This window comes from Chelonia mydas, chromosome 8 (assembly GCF_015237465.2).
Source record: "Chelonia mydas isolate rCheMyd1 chromosome 8, rCheMyd1.pri.v2, whole genome shotgun sequence".
Taxonomy (NCBI): Eukaryota; Metazoa; Chordata; order Testudines; family Cheloniidae; genus Chelonia; species Chelonia mydas.
Window position 1 is genome coordinate 89,665,568 of NC_057854.1, and position 15,871 is coordinate 89,681,438.

Sequence of the window (15,871 nt, forward strand, 5' to 3'; positions counted from 1 at the left end):
GACAGCCTGCACTAAATCTAGTTCTGGGGTTCAGTTTCGTATGTTCTGCTTCAGCCTCTGGAGCTTTCACACCAGACACACATTCCACATGCAATTAACTAATGGAGAGTGAGTTGTTGTATGTGACATTTAATTTTCAATAGCTAGGGGAAGTAACACAAGAGCTGCAGGCAAAGTCATTAATCACCCCTGAATCCTCTGCACTGCCAAGTACGGCAACTCATTCTTCATTGCACTAACACAGCTCTTCCATTATATTTGTGTATACTGTGCCTCACACAGATGTGAGAGTATAAACACACAAATACACACATGGTTATACATCAATAATAGGTATTTATGAATAAATTATATAAATTCTAGTATATGCCACACAAATATATATGGGTTAGAAGTCCATGTAAGCAATTGGTATGGGCATAATTAAACGAGGCAAGCCACAACTAGACTACACACATTTGTCCTAAATTACTCATTCCTGAGTATTAAAGTGTATACAGCCAAAACTGTGTGCAAGGGACAGTCCTCACTCTAATGATACAAGCAGAACCCCTCCCCCGTCCCCAAATTAGAACAACGGCAGCTCTAATTAGGCTGGGACTATGGTGGAGGAAGTTAGGATGTCTTAATACATTTACAGCCAAAATAATATAGAGAATGTTTTCCTGCTTAGAATAGAAGTACTTCTGGTCAGAAATTTTCCAGTGGAACATTTTTCTGTCAGAGAATGTTGATTTGGCAAAAATCAAAAGGTTCCACAGGAAAGTGTTGATTCTGATAAATCTTTTGAGGGAAACCAAGCAGGTTTCACTGGTTTCCTGACAGCTTCTTCACACACCTCCCCAGTTCCTTGGCAACCTGGGCTCACTGGCTGCTGCAGAGCTGGGGAGGCTGGAGAGCTGGGACCAGAAATTTTTGAACAATTCCATCTTGGTCCTTCCAAAAAGAATTTTTTTGAAAATGTCCCTCCCAGTGCAAATCGCACATATCTCACTGTTTGATCTGATTTGGAATCCCCCCCCCCAAAAAATGCAAGTGTTTCTGCAGGACAGAAATTTCAGTTCCTGAGCAGATCTAAAAATAAGAAATACACCCATCTTTGATCCTTAGGAACTGAAAGATACATGGTGCACTGCAATATCTTATTCCCTCCCCACATAACCACCACAAAGGTGGCCTTGTTCCCTCCTTGAGTCCATTTACCACATCCCTCTTTAAAAATGAGCCATTCCATCCAAAAAGCACTCTTAGAAGAAGTCACTTCCCAAATCAAGCAAGAAGCCTCATACTCCCACCTGCCTACTCTCCCCAAGTGGCTCTCTCTTCAAGACTGAACTTTTCTGGGTTCCATGAAAAGTTCTCTTTATTTTTAACAGTAAGGTCAGCTACCTAACCCCTCCTGAGAGCTGACTGGAACTCATCGCAGACAGCCTAACCTGGTCTTTCCTCCCAGTGGCCAAACCCATCCTCCTCCAGCATCCCTTTGTGGCTTATATATATAAACCCTAGAAATTAGCCATTCTGCATAGGAACTGGTTAATTTTCTATGGGTTTGTCGCAGGCCAAGCCAAACCAGAGAGTCCTACAGAAGCTACAGGGAGTGATTTCAAGAGAAAGAAAACTCATCAGAGCATTTCCCTTCCCAACCAGGCCAGATTAAGACACAGGCATGTGAATACGCAACACAAACATTTGACAACATCAGAATCTTAGTATTAATTTTTTAATAGTTTCTAGACCTGATAGCTGCAAAAGAAAGCATGAAACCATGAATGATGCAATGACGTCTGTCTGCAGGCAGCTTGAAACCATAGCTCTAAGAGGTGTGAACTGCCCCCTGCATCTCTCAGACGTCCACAAAGTTATTTTTAAGGAACTGCTGAGGCTGGTGACATCATCTGCAGTGACATCACCAGAGGGTAGAACCTCAGGAGGCGTGGGAAGTTGGTCAAGGTGACATTTGGAGAGTGGATCTTGAGGAGGGAGGTCTGGGAAGTCACAGGGAAAAGGGAGTTGGAGGGTCAGACGGAAGATCTGGATAGACTTGCCTGGAGATGGTAGCTCACTTAAGAAGGGTTAGCAGAGCTCTGAGGAGGAAACCTGAAGAGAGCTCAGCTTGGTATCCCTAGCCCCACATAGGTAGATTGCGGTGGGCTTTGGAGGGCAGAGTCTCAGAGGAAGTAACGGGCCCGCAGGTCCTGGCACAATATGTATGTATATTTGTAAATAATTAAGACGCTCAAGGTAGAGTTACATAGACCTGATAAGATGAGCAGTTTCTGTGTATAAAACTATTTCTTTAATGCTTCCAGTTCCATGTTAGATTATAGTTGTCCTTAGTGTAATAAATAAGATGCTTTGTTTTCACTAACTCTAAGACTAAATCGGATATGTGCTACTAAGTTATTTAGGTAGCAAACTGCTACCTCTCGAAGTGATGCTACCTAATAATTTCCACATGCTAGAGTGTATCTCCAGTTCCTAGGGAGAAATGACTAAAACCTTTAAAAACTAAATCTAAGAGAGAAGGAGTGAATACTTGTTGTGCATAATGGTGGCAGCAAAAGGTACCAGATAAACAGTCTCTAAGCATCTCTGTCACCTGTTCACCAGAGGGTGAGCAGGCCATCACAGTTATCCTTGGAAAGATATTTTAAACAACATTACAGAGATCTTCTCAACAATGCTCAGAAACGTGGTTAAGAAAAAGATTATCTTATTTCAAAGGGAATCAAAGGGGCTCAGCATCTCTGAAAATGAGGCTGTTAATGTAAAGGCTCAACTACAACTAGATGTTTTGATGAGAACTGGTCTTACCGTATGAAAACCAACTTGACCTTTGATGGAGCAGTCTTAATTATTGCAGAGGCATTTTGGTGGCTTCTTCCATACAATATCTGATTGTTTATCTGTTAAAAAGAATGGGGAAAAAAACTGGTTCATGTACAAATGTATTTAATTAAAATTAAAGCTAAATATGTATTGTTTTGAATTTAATTATAGTGGGTAATCCAACACTTCAAAGATGATGACAAGCTAAAAGGAAGATCAAGCGATAAAGAGAAATGAGGGGCGCATGAAATATAAATCCCATTGCCTATGAGGATCTTAAAAATAGGCAAAGCAGAATCGTACATTACATTTTTACTTTACTTTCAGGAAGACACATCAGTATGCCGGAAGAGGTTTCAAGCACAAATGCACTGTGGTAAGATAGTGTATGAAAAAGCAAACAGGAGAAAGTAAACAATGCTAACCTCTGTCAGTGCACTCACTTTTGATTTGGACAGTCCACGCTATTATCCTGCCATCAGTCCATGTGCAGGAGGAGGGCAGGATGTGATATTGAATTCAGAGGTAACACTTTATAATACTGATTTAGCTTTTCTATCATTTCTCTTATGGAAAAAATAGGTATTGAATTTTTTTGAAGAATACCTATTTTTCCATCATGACTTCAAGATAGACCATGAAGGTGCAGCTTTAAGATTGAGAAAAATGTTAATTTTCAACAGTTTAGTCACTCTTATTTTCAAAGCAATATATATATTTTTATATTGAGTTAATATTGCCAAGCTCAAAGTATTCCAGGAGAGCTGTAAAATGATTAACATATTGCATAATGCTTAATACAAGAAATTAGCAACCTCATACTTAATTAAGTTTTGCCAATACTAGCGGCTATTTCCATCACTCAATACAAATGAGACAGAATTCCTACACTGCCCAAACCTTTGTTAAATAAAGAAAATAAACAATGTCTGGTGTTCAGAGTCAAATGAATGATCCTCTATGGCAAGTTCTAAAAAAATTCAGCATGAGAAAAGTTATCTAAACACGACTTCCAACACAGCTTTTAACAGCTGATCCTAAACTATGGCCTACAGGTCAAGAGTGGTCAAGTTGCACTTGCTAGTCACATGGTGCTGACTCTTTTCTCCATCTAAGGACAACAAAAACCCACGATACATTTTAAAAGACATTCAGTTTTTGCTGTTGGGGTTATTTTCCAAGGAGGAATCAACAAGTGAATATTCTTCAAATGGTTAAAGTAATCCAGTAACAAATTGTATGGCAATCATATCCATATTTTACAAATACTCCTGCAAAATATATTCCTTATTTCCTCCCCCACCCCCCACTCCCCGCCCCTTCATTTCCTCACCACCTTTTTAAAAGTTTGATATTTGGGAGTGCCCAAATATATTTATCTATTTGCACAGTAAGATCTGATTCTGCTTGCCTTGTATACTCCAGAGTCCCTCTGAGGTCAATAGCAGTTTGAGGTATACAGAACATGAAAGGATCAGGCACGAAGGAAATAACACTATCCTAAAGTTTGAAGAGCTTCAAAGTTATTATTATTTGCAATTACCATACAAGGAGATACAGTTCTAGAGGTGGTATCCTAAACTCAAAGGTAAAGTTTAAGAAATTGGCAAAAAGGGAATACTTCCACAGAGACATTCAGAGTTCAAATTAGCATATTATTAACTTGTGATAAATTTGTCTTATTTTTTTTCTCAATTTAAAAGAAATTATTCACTAGGGATATTATATCTGTTTTATAAATAGTTTGGATTTAGTTGACTTGCCATCAATTTTTCTTAACAACTGCCTACTTAGATTAGAATTTGTATTTTTTACACTGGTTAAATTAATCCTACTTTGCAAATGTATCAGAGTCCAAAATTTAATTAGCTGGAGTTAGGTCCGTAAGTTACAATTATTTTAATTATACAAAAATGAAAATGTAGTCAAAGCAATATATTTCCCTTGAGGTTTTCAGCTATCCCATGTAGTTATTCTTCAGTGACAGCCTAAATTGATTGATTTTTTTTTTTTTTTTTTTTTTTAAAGGAAAGGGTTTCTTTTGGAAAGAAAATTTATTATGTTAGCTGTTCAGATACCCCAGTGATGAAGGATTATAGAAAATCCTACATAAATGGAACTGCAAGAGAATATCTAGAATTTCACAAGGGGCACCATTTTGAAATCTTTTCTTATTTTCAGTGGGAGACATGTCAGCACCACAAAATACGTTAGGATATTTACTTTATTTTGTGGGAATCAAAACCCATAGACAGCTACTTGGAAACTATGTTTGATTTTCTGCATTACAGTTTGTTTATGTTAAATGTTTTCTTTTGCTGAGATGCTTAACAATAACTTCAGAAAGTTCCATTATCCCTTAAAAAGAAAAGAAAAGAAAAGAAACTAAGTAGATATGAACATAATGACTCAGTTGGCTCTCTATAAGGGTTTTTTTTTTTTTTTTTTGTTTTTAAACATGTCTTCTTGAAAAGATCAGGACTTCACAGAGAGGGAAGAAATTGTGTCATCACCTGGTTATGATGTTATCAGGTCAGTAGGCACAGGTTTTTATTCTGTCATTATGGCAATAGTTATGTTGTTTTATGACGTGCTTGCTGAGTCCAAGCAGCACCCAGTGCATAGCAACGTACTATAGATTTGGGCAACTGAAGTTTTATCTGATGGTTTTATAAGCTTAAGTAGTATCTCGCATGTACTTGCTTAAATCTGTAAATGACATGGAAGTTTATAACGCCCCCCCCCCCCCCCCCCAAAAAAAAATCAGAGGAACTTCTGCCCCTCGTACTTTGATATAAAGAAGTGAAAAGACATTAAAAGTGGGTATTAATATAAGAATATTCTCTTTACCACATAGCTGTGATGGGAACTGTTGTAATAATTGGGCCTACAAATTTATCCTAACTTTAAGCGGTAAGTGAAAGTTCATAAGATGTCACAATAACATTAAACAATGAATATTATGTAAAAGGGAGATAAAATCTAGGTTAAACTGAAGAAAAAGGCCTAGTAATATAATTCAAGAACTGTGTTAAAATCATCCCTGGTAAACTCAAAATGGGTAAAACTGAAAATCAATAAACCAAAATTGGTGCATCAGAAATTAGGTCTAATTGATTGACAAAATAACGAGTTTCACCCATCATTCCCTTTTAGGATCTTAAAAGGAATGATTTAAAAGAAAATCAAGCAGCAGCAGAAGAATAAGTTGTTTACCAACAACTACTGCAGCAAGCTTTACCACCATGGCTCCCACTCCCACCATCTCCTGGGACTCCAACGCTGTTTGGCCACTGTTGTTTTGATCCTGAGAGACTGGGCCAGAGAGAGGGACTCAGATGACATCACTACCTCCAATGGATCTGGCCAACCCCCCTTTCTCCCAGACATCCTTTTTCCTCTTCACCTTACTTCTTCTGTTTTTCCCCTCTGTCTAATAAGTATCTGGCTTAGCCATCCATTAAAAAAAATTTTTTTTTGCAACACAGCTGTAAGCCTGTGACCAGAAAGGCAACTAAAAGCAACGCCCAAAATAGCCCAATACTGGAACAAGTTTGCCAGGTCTCAGAGTGGCTGATAAGACTGTGCTGTGTTGGAGTTTTTCCAGCAATGAAGCAGCAAGTGAGAGTCCACATCAGAGACAGAAGCTGCATTTTCTATCTTTGCTGTTCTTTTCTTTCCCCTTTTGTGTGTTTTTGTCGTGTTTCATTTTCTAGGAAGCAGGACTGTACTTCAACAACAGCTCCAGCCCATTTCAACTAACTTATTCTCTTTCCCTCCAAAAGATCAACTATAACCATCTTTAATTCCATGTCAAAGACTGGTTTTTTCCTTCTCAAAACTCTCTATAGTTAAAGGTAAAAGGAACCTGTAGGAGGGGGCTCAGGGCACGGGCAGTGCAGGGTTGGAGTGCAGGGGGTGGGGCAGAGAGGGCTCCAGCTGTGGGTGCGGGTTCTGGGGTGGGGTCAGGGATAAGGAGATTGGGGTGCAGGAGGGGGCTCAGGGCCAGGGCAGAGGGCTGGGGTACGGGCTCTGGCTGGGGATGAGGAGTTTGGAATCCAGGCTGGCCCAGGGCTACGGCAGGGAGAGAGAACTCCCCCACAGGTGTCTTTCCCCACAACAGCACCTGGGCTGAGGGGGAAATGGCGCCTCTCCCTGCCACAGCAGCTCCAGCGCAGCTGGGCTGGGGCTCCTCTCCCCGGTCACGGCAGCTCTGGCATGGCTGGGCCAGACTGGGGGAGGGGCCCCTCTCCCCGACAGCTCCAGAGGTGCTGGGCTGGGGGACCTGTGCTGCCCTAAATAGCCTGCTATGTGGCCATGCAGCTTACAGGGAACCTAGGTGATTTTTCCCCTCATATTTCTTGGGACACCTCTGGCGTGGATGCCCAGCAGCAAGGAAGCAGCACTCCCCCTGCCATCGGCACTCACAGTGGGTCCATGCAGCATGGGCAGGGAGGAAGCAGTAGGGCGGCTGGCTGCCAGCTGAGTTCCTCCCCCGCCACATGTGGCTGCTTTGCCTTCCCTGCTGCTAGAGTCCCAGCACCGCTGCCCGCTTTGCAGACCATCCACTGAGGTGAGTCGGGGTGGAGGCAGACGCAAAGGCAACACACCCCCCCACGCATAACCTCGGGTTAGTTTGCTATAGAATTGGCTGCCAGTGTTGTCTTTGGTGTAAGATCTGGAGTAACAACTGAGCTGGGGTAAGTGACTGGTCTCTTGGGACTAGGAGAAACCTGATGTGGTGAGATTTTTGGTGTGACCATTACCACAAAGTTCAATGTGACTGGGTAGCAAGATAGATTGGAGAGTCTAAGGGGACTGTCTGTGACTCCATGGTAAGAACGGTATGGTGATCCATGAGCTCACATTTGCTACTGGCTTGGTGAAATCTAATTATAGAACACACCACTAGCTTGGGGTATTTGCCCTCTTTCTGACGGTCTGCCCTGAGGTAGGCACTCACAGTTGTGAGCCACTCCAGACAGCATGACAACAAGCAACTGATTTTGGTGAGGAGAAAGAATAGGAACCAGGGGATAACAATGGCAGAAGCAGTAAAATTGCTCACAGTTGTTTGATGGGCGAGCAGGGATATCGAAAAGCACACAGTGCCCAGGCCTGCTGCCACAAAAGCATTGTGAGTGTCCTGATTACAGCTTTATATTATTATGTCATTTGTTCAGTGGTTTTTTTAACTCCTAAAATGTGAAAACAATTTAAAGTTTTGGTTTTTTTTTTTTTACTCATATTCCACCTTCCCATCCCCAACCACTGCCTCGTCCTCAAGCAGAAAGCCCTGAGAACAAGACTAGAATCTGTAAATGTTAGACTATAGCTAGAAAAAACCCCAACTTTTGGGGAGACCCATTCAATATGACTTTCTATCCCAGCCAAGATCCTGCTATTTTCCTATTTGGAATTTTTTATCTCCCTGGTGGACTACTGCTGCTGGTAGAACCCTGAATAACTTTAACTAAATGTCTCAATGCAGAGAATGCAAAAACCTTCTTCCACCAAGTATATGGTATACAAATTGAGCATGAAATATCAAAAACCTTTAAAGCAGAAATGACATCACTGTTTTGACCAGCTGGTTCATTTATAGAACGTGGTTAGGTTAACAAAATAAACCTACCTAGCAAATTGTGGATATAGCACCTGTATTATTACAGTATTGTTCATACTAATCTATATATTGCTATAATCGTAATAAAAATACATAAGCCATAGAAACCCTCTGGGTGGATTTTGAGCTATGACAAAAGGAATAATCGCTACTGAATAGTAGTCCAGTATGGAATCAATTTCACTCTGTATGCACTGACATGGGGATTAGCAATCAGTCTTTCCAATAGGAGTGAAGATTTCTGGTACAACATAACTGCATAGCATGCCACTAATAAAAGGCAGTTAGCGAACTTTATGAAAACGCAGCAGAATCAACAACATTCCAATGACACAACAAGGATCTTCTAGGATCTGAAGCCAGCGTCTCAAATCCTGCTCACTTTACTAACAGGAATAATTCTATTTAATCACTGGGACTACTTGTTTGTGTAAAGAGAGCGGGATCTGGCCTCACATCTTTTTCTTCTGAAAGAGATGAGGATAGGGATGAACCTACGATGTAAATATAAATATTTTCCAGCTCAGCGTTTAGCTATAGATACGCTCTAAAAATAATTTTTTGGGGAAAATATAATGATCCCGTATTATTTTTCCATAGGCTCCCTGCCTTGTTTCGTGTACATAAGGAAGAAGGCTGTTGTCTTTAGGCCCCTCTGTCATTTGTGGAAGAAGCTTGGAGGTACATCGTGAATAAGGCAGGGGGGTGCAGGAAGAGAAAGCATGGTCTCATGGTGAAGGCAACTGACTGCTGAACCAGAGAACTGATTCTGTCCCTGCCTCTGCCCAAGACTATCTGCGTGATGCTGGGCAAGTCATTTAAACCGAACTTTTCACAGTTGTTCACGAACTGTGTGCCCTGCTTGAGACCTTGGGGTCGGATTTGCAGAAAACTTGGGCACTCAGAGCTGCAGCTGGAGTCGATGGGTGCTGCGCTTTGAACACATGAAGTGGTATATAAAGCTAAGTACCCTGAAAAAATCAGGTGCTAGTCGTCTCAAATCGGGCACGACAACAGTGGGCGTTTTTGATGGTACTCTCTCTCTGTGCCTCAGTTCCCCCATCTGTCACATGACAGATAAAAGGTATTTCCCTGCCTGACAGGGGTGCCGTAAAGACAAATTCATTAATGGTTGTGAAGCATTCAGATACTGTAAGCGACAAGTGCCATAGCAAAGTCCATAAAAAAGCCCAGGAGGAAACTAACAATGTTTCCATAAATAGTATGGAATAAATAAGGCAGGGGGCCATGCACTGAACAATGAAGGTGTGACAAAATATTGAGCAGTTTCTCATTAAATGAGCCTTGTCCATGCTGTGCGTTGAAAGAGGCATGGGTCCTATGGGAAAAATAGAATGTGAACATGTAATTAAAGACCACATCATAACACATACACACAATGGTGATTGAATGAAGATTGCACAGGGAATTTTAATTCTGGCATTTCCTAACTTTTGACTGCTTGACTTTGCAATCTTAATGTTCTTTAAATTATACTATACTATAAATTAAAGGTGGCATTTACTTATAGGCCTGTGGACATGGTTTGTTCAGTTACAGGACAGCACTTTCAGAAATGGTGAGCACTGGTCTACTCTTCCTCCACTGTAGAAATTGTGAATTCTTTCGCTGACTTCACTGGGAGCAGATTTAGGCCAATACCAAGTTCTTTTGCAACTTGCAACCATACAGCACATATGCAAATCCCAAACCCTCCAAAAATCTACTAAGTAACACTGAAAAATAAATATTTATAAAATTCACCAGAAATGCCACATGGCCCATCTCTCAAGAACAGTAGTACCTATGGTTAGAAAGATTATATGACACCGGGAATAATTTAGGAGCCAGGAGAAAACCTCAGAGGCTCCCCCTATCTGTGCAAGCATATTGGTGTAAAAGTCCTCCAAGGTTCAGTGAGCTAGCATACAAAACTACCCTGACCAGTGATCTCTGGGCAGCAAAACACCTACTCTATTTGTGGGTCCATTTTGTTTGGGCTGGTACACACCAGAGATTTATCAGTCTAGTTCAACTCATCTTTAATTCTTTGTACATTTCAGAATCTACATTCCTGCCAAAGTACAAACTCCCATAATAAACAAACAATAACTTGCAATCTCATCATGCATTTCCATCTCTCAGACTTAAGTTTTAATGCTCATTCTAGTTTCCCCTGCTTCATCTGAGGAGGTCAAAGCATTTCACAAGCACTAATCATTTTAGCTTTGTAACACTCTTGTGTGGTAGGGAAGTATTATTACCCACCTTTTATAGATGGAGAAACTGAGGCACCAAGAAGTTGATGGAGATGAAAAAGACCACCCAGGAAGTCTGTGCCAGACCCACTAATAGAAACCATCTCTCCCCCAGTTCTTTGTCTGAACCACAAACCCACTGATATCAATGACAGTTCTGCCTGAGTTGAGAGTCAGTAAAGAATACAGGCGCGGGTAGTTACCAGACTTTAGCGAGCAAAGCCTGAAGTATTATCTTTTCTTTAGGGCTCAAGAGTGAGAAAGGATGACAAATTGCCTTTTAACATTTCTGTAAAATGTAGTGGTCCCTGGAAAGTTATAACACAACAAATCCTGCATCTTGACAAGGGGTTAGATTAGATGACCCTTGCGGTCCCTTCTAACCCTATGATTCTATAGTCACTGAAGCATGGACCAACAGGAATTTGCAGGAAAGGGCAATTTGCCTGTCATTATTTCAGCAAGAGACAGAGACTTTAAACACAATTTATCACCCTAACAGAGATAAATTTCATACAGTGATACTTTATTTCAAAACAAGCCTTCTACACTTCATGGGCATTGAAAACCTGTAATTAGACACTGACAAATCTTTAGATAATTCTAAGTGTTCCCAAGGCATCTCCAGACAGTCAGTCAGACTTCTCCTTTTCAGGTTAAGAAATGAGAGAAAATATTCGGTACTCATACAACACAGAGACAGAATTGCTGAAAGACCCAACATCGCTTCCCACTGAATCCAGTAGGTCAGTACACACCTACTCTTCAGTGAAAGCTTCTTCAGAAGAGAAACATCCACAGGGATGAATGATTTTTTCAAACCTGGAAAGCAGTTTTGATGTGGGAACCACTGCAGGAATAGCAAAAGATCCTCAGCACTAAGTGCCACTCTGCAGTAGTCAAATATCAGGTCGAAAGGTTTAAAATGTGTTTCAAACAGGAAGATGAAAAGGGGTGGAGGCGAAAAGAAGATGAAATGCTTTATTTGCTGACAGAATAACTTGGCCTGTGGGTTAGTTTGCACCAGACAGAAAGAAAGAGAAAGAAAGAAACAATCTTTTAAATTCTAACAACTGAGTAAAATGGATCACAATATGAAATTGTATTTTCTTATCAGTTGGAAAGGAAGGAAACCCTGACAACTACAAAAGGCAAGACTCATCTTATTTTATATGTAAACTGATTTTTTCCCATGAAACAATATATGCAATACAAGGATAGATGTGCTATTCTCTCACCTGCTTTTCAGTAGTCCCTCCGTAACCATAGTTTGTGAATATTCTGAAAGCACAGACTGCATTGACATCAGTTTTCATAAGCAAGTAGATATGTGATTTTTGTTCTTCACTGAAAACACATTTATCAATGGACCCAATCATCCTATTCCTCTTATGTGACACCTGCATCACTGGAGGTTTGTAGCCATGGTACCCCATTCTGTATGGTCCTCTGCTAATCCCTTTGTGGATTAATAGCTCTTTTGACACACCCAGGATATCATATCATCCGTCCAAGACATACCTTTTCTGCCTCAAATTCTTCTGCCATCAACTTTCTCGGCCAGTGTCAATAAACACGCATCATCCACTGAACCTTCTAAAATATGCCCGAAAATCAAAACTTTCTTTTCATAAGATCTCTAACTTTTGTTGAGTTCCAGTCATCTCCAATACTTTTTCATTGGTTACTGGTCTATCCATGATATTTGTAGAATTCTTCTACAACATCATAATTTGAAGGATTGTAGTTTCTTTATTATTGTTTGAAAGTCCATGTTTCACAGTCATAATTTAACACAGACCATATATAAGTTTTTAAACAGTCAGAAGTTATGTCCCTTTCTCAGGTCATGTCTACACTACCCTCCGGATCGATGGGTAGCGATCAATCTATCGGGGATCGATTTATCGCGTCTAGTGTAGATGCGATAAATCGATCCCTGATCGCTCTGCCGTCAACTCCAGAACTCCACCACAGCGAGAGGCGGAAGCGGAGTTGACGGGGGAGTGGCGGCCGTCGATCCCGCGCCGCGAGGACACGAAGTAAGTGATTCTAAGTCAATCTAAGATACGTCGACTTCAGCTACACTATTCTCATAGTTGAAGTTGCGTATCTTAGATTGATCCCCCCGCCCGTGTAGACCAGGCCTCATTAGATGTTTATTCTTCAAGAATTCACTCTTGCTATTCTGGTGCTAACCTCAATATCTGATTTTCCATCTTCTGTAATACTTCCTAAGTAGTAATAATTTCTCACTTGCTGTATGATTATGTTGTTCACTGGAATATCGCAGGATCATTGGATACCACCTTAGTTTTTATCTTGTCCACATTCAACTCGAACCCATATTCTTTGTCATATTCACATATAACCTCCAGTAACTTCATCAGACCTTCTGAATCAGCCAACAGCATTGTCTCATCTGCATAGTGAATGTTACCCATTTTCCATTCATCTTAATACCTTCTTCTGTTTCTTTGTTCCTCAGCTGACATAAGTCACCACAGCTCCATGAACTGGCACCAAATCTTTATTTTATATTTCATTACTAGGTTCACAGGCTTTCTTCCCTCTCGACACCAACCCTATCATATAGCCAAAGGAATCATTTACCTCTAAAAGTTCATCACCAACGTGCATTCTTCCATCTCTTCCTGCAGGTCCCTCTGGATTGATGCCAACTATGAAAATGCTCATACGAGACCTGTCCTTGTTGCCAGCAAGGCTGAGTCCAAGCCCATTCTTATCTTTCTCAAGCTCAATAATGTGCAACTCCCCTGGCAGATCTGCGTATCTTTGTCGGATCTTCTCTGAAAAATAGAATAAAATAAACACAAAATAAAATTATATGCAGCTGACTATGAACATATCTAGGTACGCTACACATTACCTGACTCTCAGCATCACTATGGGTTTCTGGCATTTGGGGTTCCCAGCATGGAAATTAGAACATAAGAACGGCCATACTGGGTCAGACCAATGGTCCCTCTTGCCCAGTATCCTGTCTTCTGACAGTGGCCAATGCCAGATGCTTCAAACAGAAGTGAACAGAACAGAGCAATTATCAAGTGATCCATACCCTATTGTCCAGTCCCAGCATCTAGCAGTCAGAAACTTAGGGATACCCAGAGCATGGGGTTGCACCTGTGACAGTCTTAGCTAATAGCCATTGATGGAACTATCCTCCATGAATTTATACAATTCGTTTTTGAACCCAGTTATGGTTTTGGCCTTCGCAACATCCCCTGGCAACAAGTTCCACAGGTTGACTGTGCATTGTGTGAAGAACCAGTTACTTCCTTTTGTTAGCTTTAAACGGGTTGCCTATTAATTTCATTGGGTGACCCACAGTTCGTGTGTCATGTGAAGGGGTAAATAACGCTTCCTTATTCATTTTCTACACTTTAGTCATGATTCTATAGACCTCCATGACATCTCCCATCAGTTGTCTCTTTTCCAAGCTTAAAGTCCCAGTCTTTTAAATCTCTCCTCATATGGAAGCTGTTTCATACCCTTAATCATTTTTGTTGCCCTTCTCTGTATCTTTTCCATTTTTAATATAGCTTTAACCAGAACTGCATACAGTATTCAAAGTGTGGACGTACCATGGATTTATATAGTGGCATTATGTTGTTTACCATCCTATTATCTATCTCTTTCCTCATAGTTCCTAACACGGTTAGCTTTTTTGACTGCTACTGCACATTGAGCAGATGTTTTCAGAGAACTATCCATTATGACTCCAAGATCTCTTTCTTAAGTGGTAACAGCTAATTTAGACTCCATCATTTTGTATGTATAATTGCGATTATGTTTTCCAATATGCATTACTTTGCATTTATCAACATTCCATTTTATATGCCCAATCACACAGTTTTGTGAGATCCCTTTGTAATTCTTCACAGTCTGTTTTGGACTCAACGATCTTGAGTAATTTTATATGGTCTGGAAACTTTGCCACCTCACTGTTTACCCATTTTTCCAGATCATTTACAAATATGATTAACAGAACTGGTCCCAATACAGATCCCTGGGGGACACTGCTATTACCTCTCTCCATTATGAAAACTGACCATTCATTTCTACCCTTTGTTTCCTGCCTTTTAACCAGTTACTGATCCATGAGAGGACCTTCCCTCTTACCCCAAGACTGCTTAGAGCCTTTGGTGAAGGACCTTGTCCATGGCCTTCGGAAAGTCCAAGTACACTATATACACTGGATCACCCTTGTCCATATGTTTGTTGCCCCCCCCTCAGAGAACTGTAATAGATTAGTGAGTCATGATTTCCCTTTACAAGAGCTGTGTTGACTTTTCCCCAACAAACTGTTTATCTATGCACCTGACAATTCTGTTCTTCGCTACAGTTTGAACCAGTTTGCCTGGTACTGAAGTTAGGCTTGCCAGCCTGTAATTGACAGGATCGCTTCTGGAGCCTTCAAAAAAAATTAGCGTCAAATTAGCTATCCTCCAGTAATCTGGTAAAGAGGCTGATTTAAGTGATAGGTTACATACCACAGTTAGTAGTTCTGTACATCTGGTCCTGGTGACTTATGACTGTTTAATTTTTCAATTTGTTCCAAAACCTCCTTTATTGCCCTCAATATGAGACAGTTCCTAAAAAGAACAGCTCAGCTCTGGGAATCTCCCTCACAGCCTCTGCAGTGAAGAGCAATGTAAAGAATTCATTTTGCTTCTCCACAATGGCCTTCTTTTCCTCGAGTGCTCCTTTAGCACCTCGATCGTTCAGTGGCCCCATTGATTGTTTGGCAGGCTTCCTGCTTCTGATATACTTAATATTTTTGCTGTTAGTTTTTGAGTCTTTTGCTAGTTGCTCTTCAAATTCTTTTTTGGCCTGCCTAATTATACTTTGACTTGCCAAAATTTATGCTTCTTTCTACTTTCCTCAGTAGGAGTTGACTTCCAATTTTTAAAGTATGCCTTTTTGCCTCTAATCACCTTTGTTTAGCCATGGTGGCATTTTTTTTTGATCCTCTTACAATTTTTTTAAATTTGAGGTATACGTTTAATTTGAGCTTCTATTATGGGTTTTTTTAAAAAAAACAAGTTTCCATTCAGCTTGATGGAGCACTACAAAGCAAATTGTGACACTTTTAAAAATTAGTTGGAATGAAATGTTAGATTTATATAACTGA

The 15,871-nt window shown here is 40.5% G+C and overlaps 1 protein-coding gene across 8 annotated transcripts in view; it reads right to left on the reverse strand.

The window, feature by feature from the left end:
• Positions 1-15,871, reverse strand: part of PATJ (PATJ crumbs cell polarity complex component) — a 210,404-nt gene that overhangs the window by 65,305 nt on the left and 129,228 nt on the right. For all 8 annotated transcript variants that reach the window (XM_043552634.1, XM_037906549.2, XM_027821512.3 and 5 more), the window contains 2 exons: positions 13,330-13,526; positions 2,818-2,909 (listed from right to left, as the gene is read on the reverse strand). In XM_043552634.1, the coding sequence (XP_043408569.1) occupies positions 2,818-2,909; positions 13,330-13,526 (289 nt within the window). The remainder of the gene's footprint in view (positions 1-2,817; positions 2,910-13,329; positions 13,527-15,871) is intronic.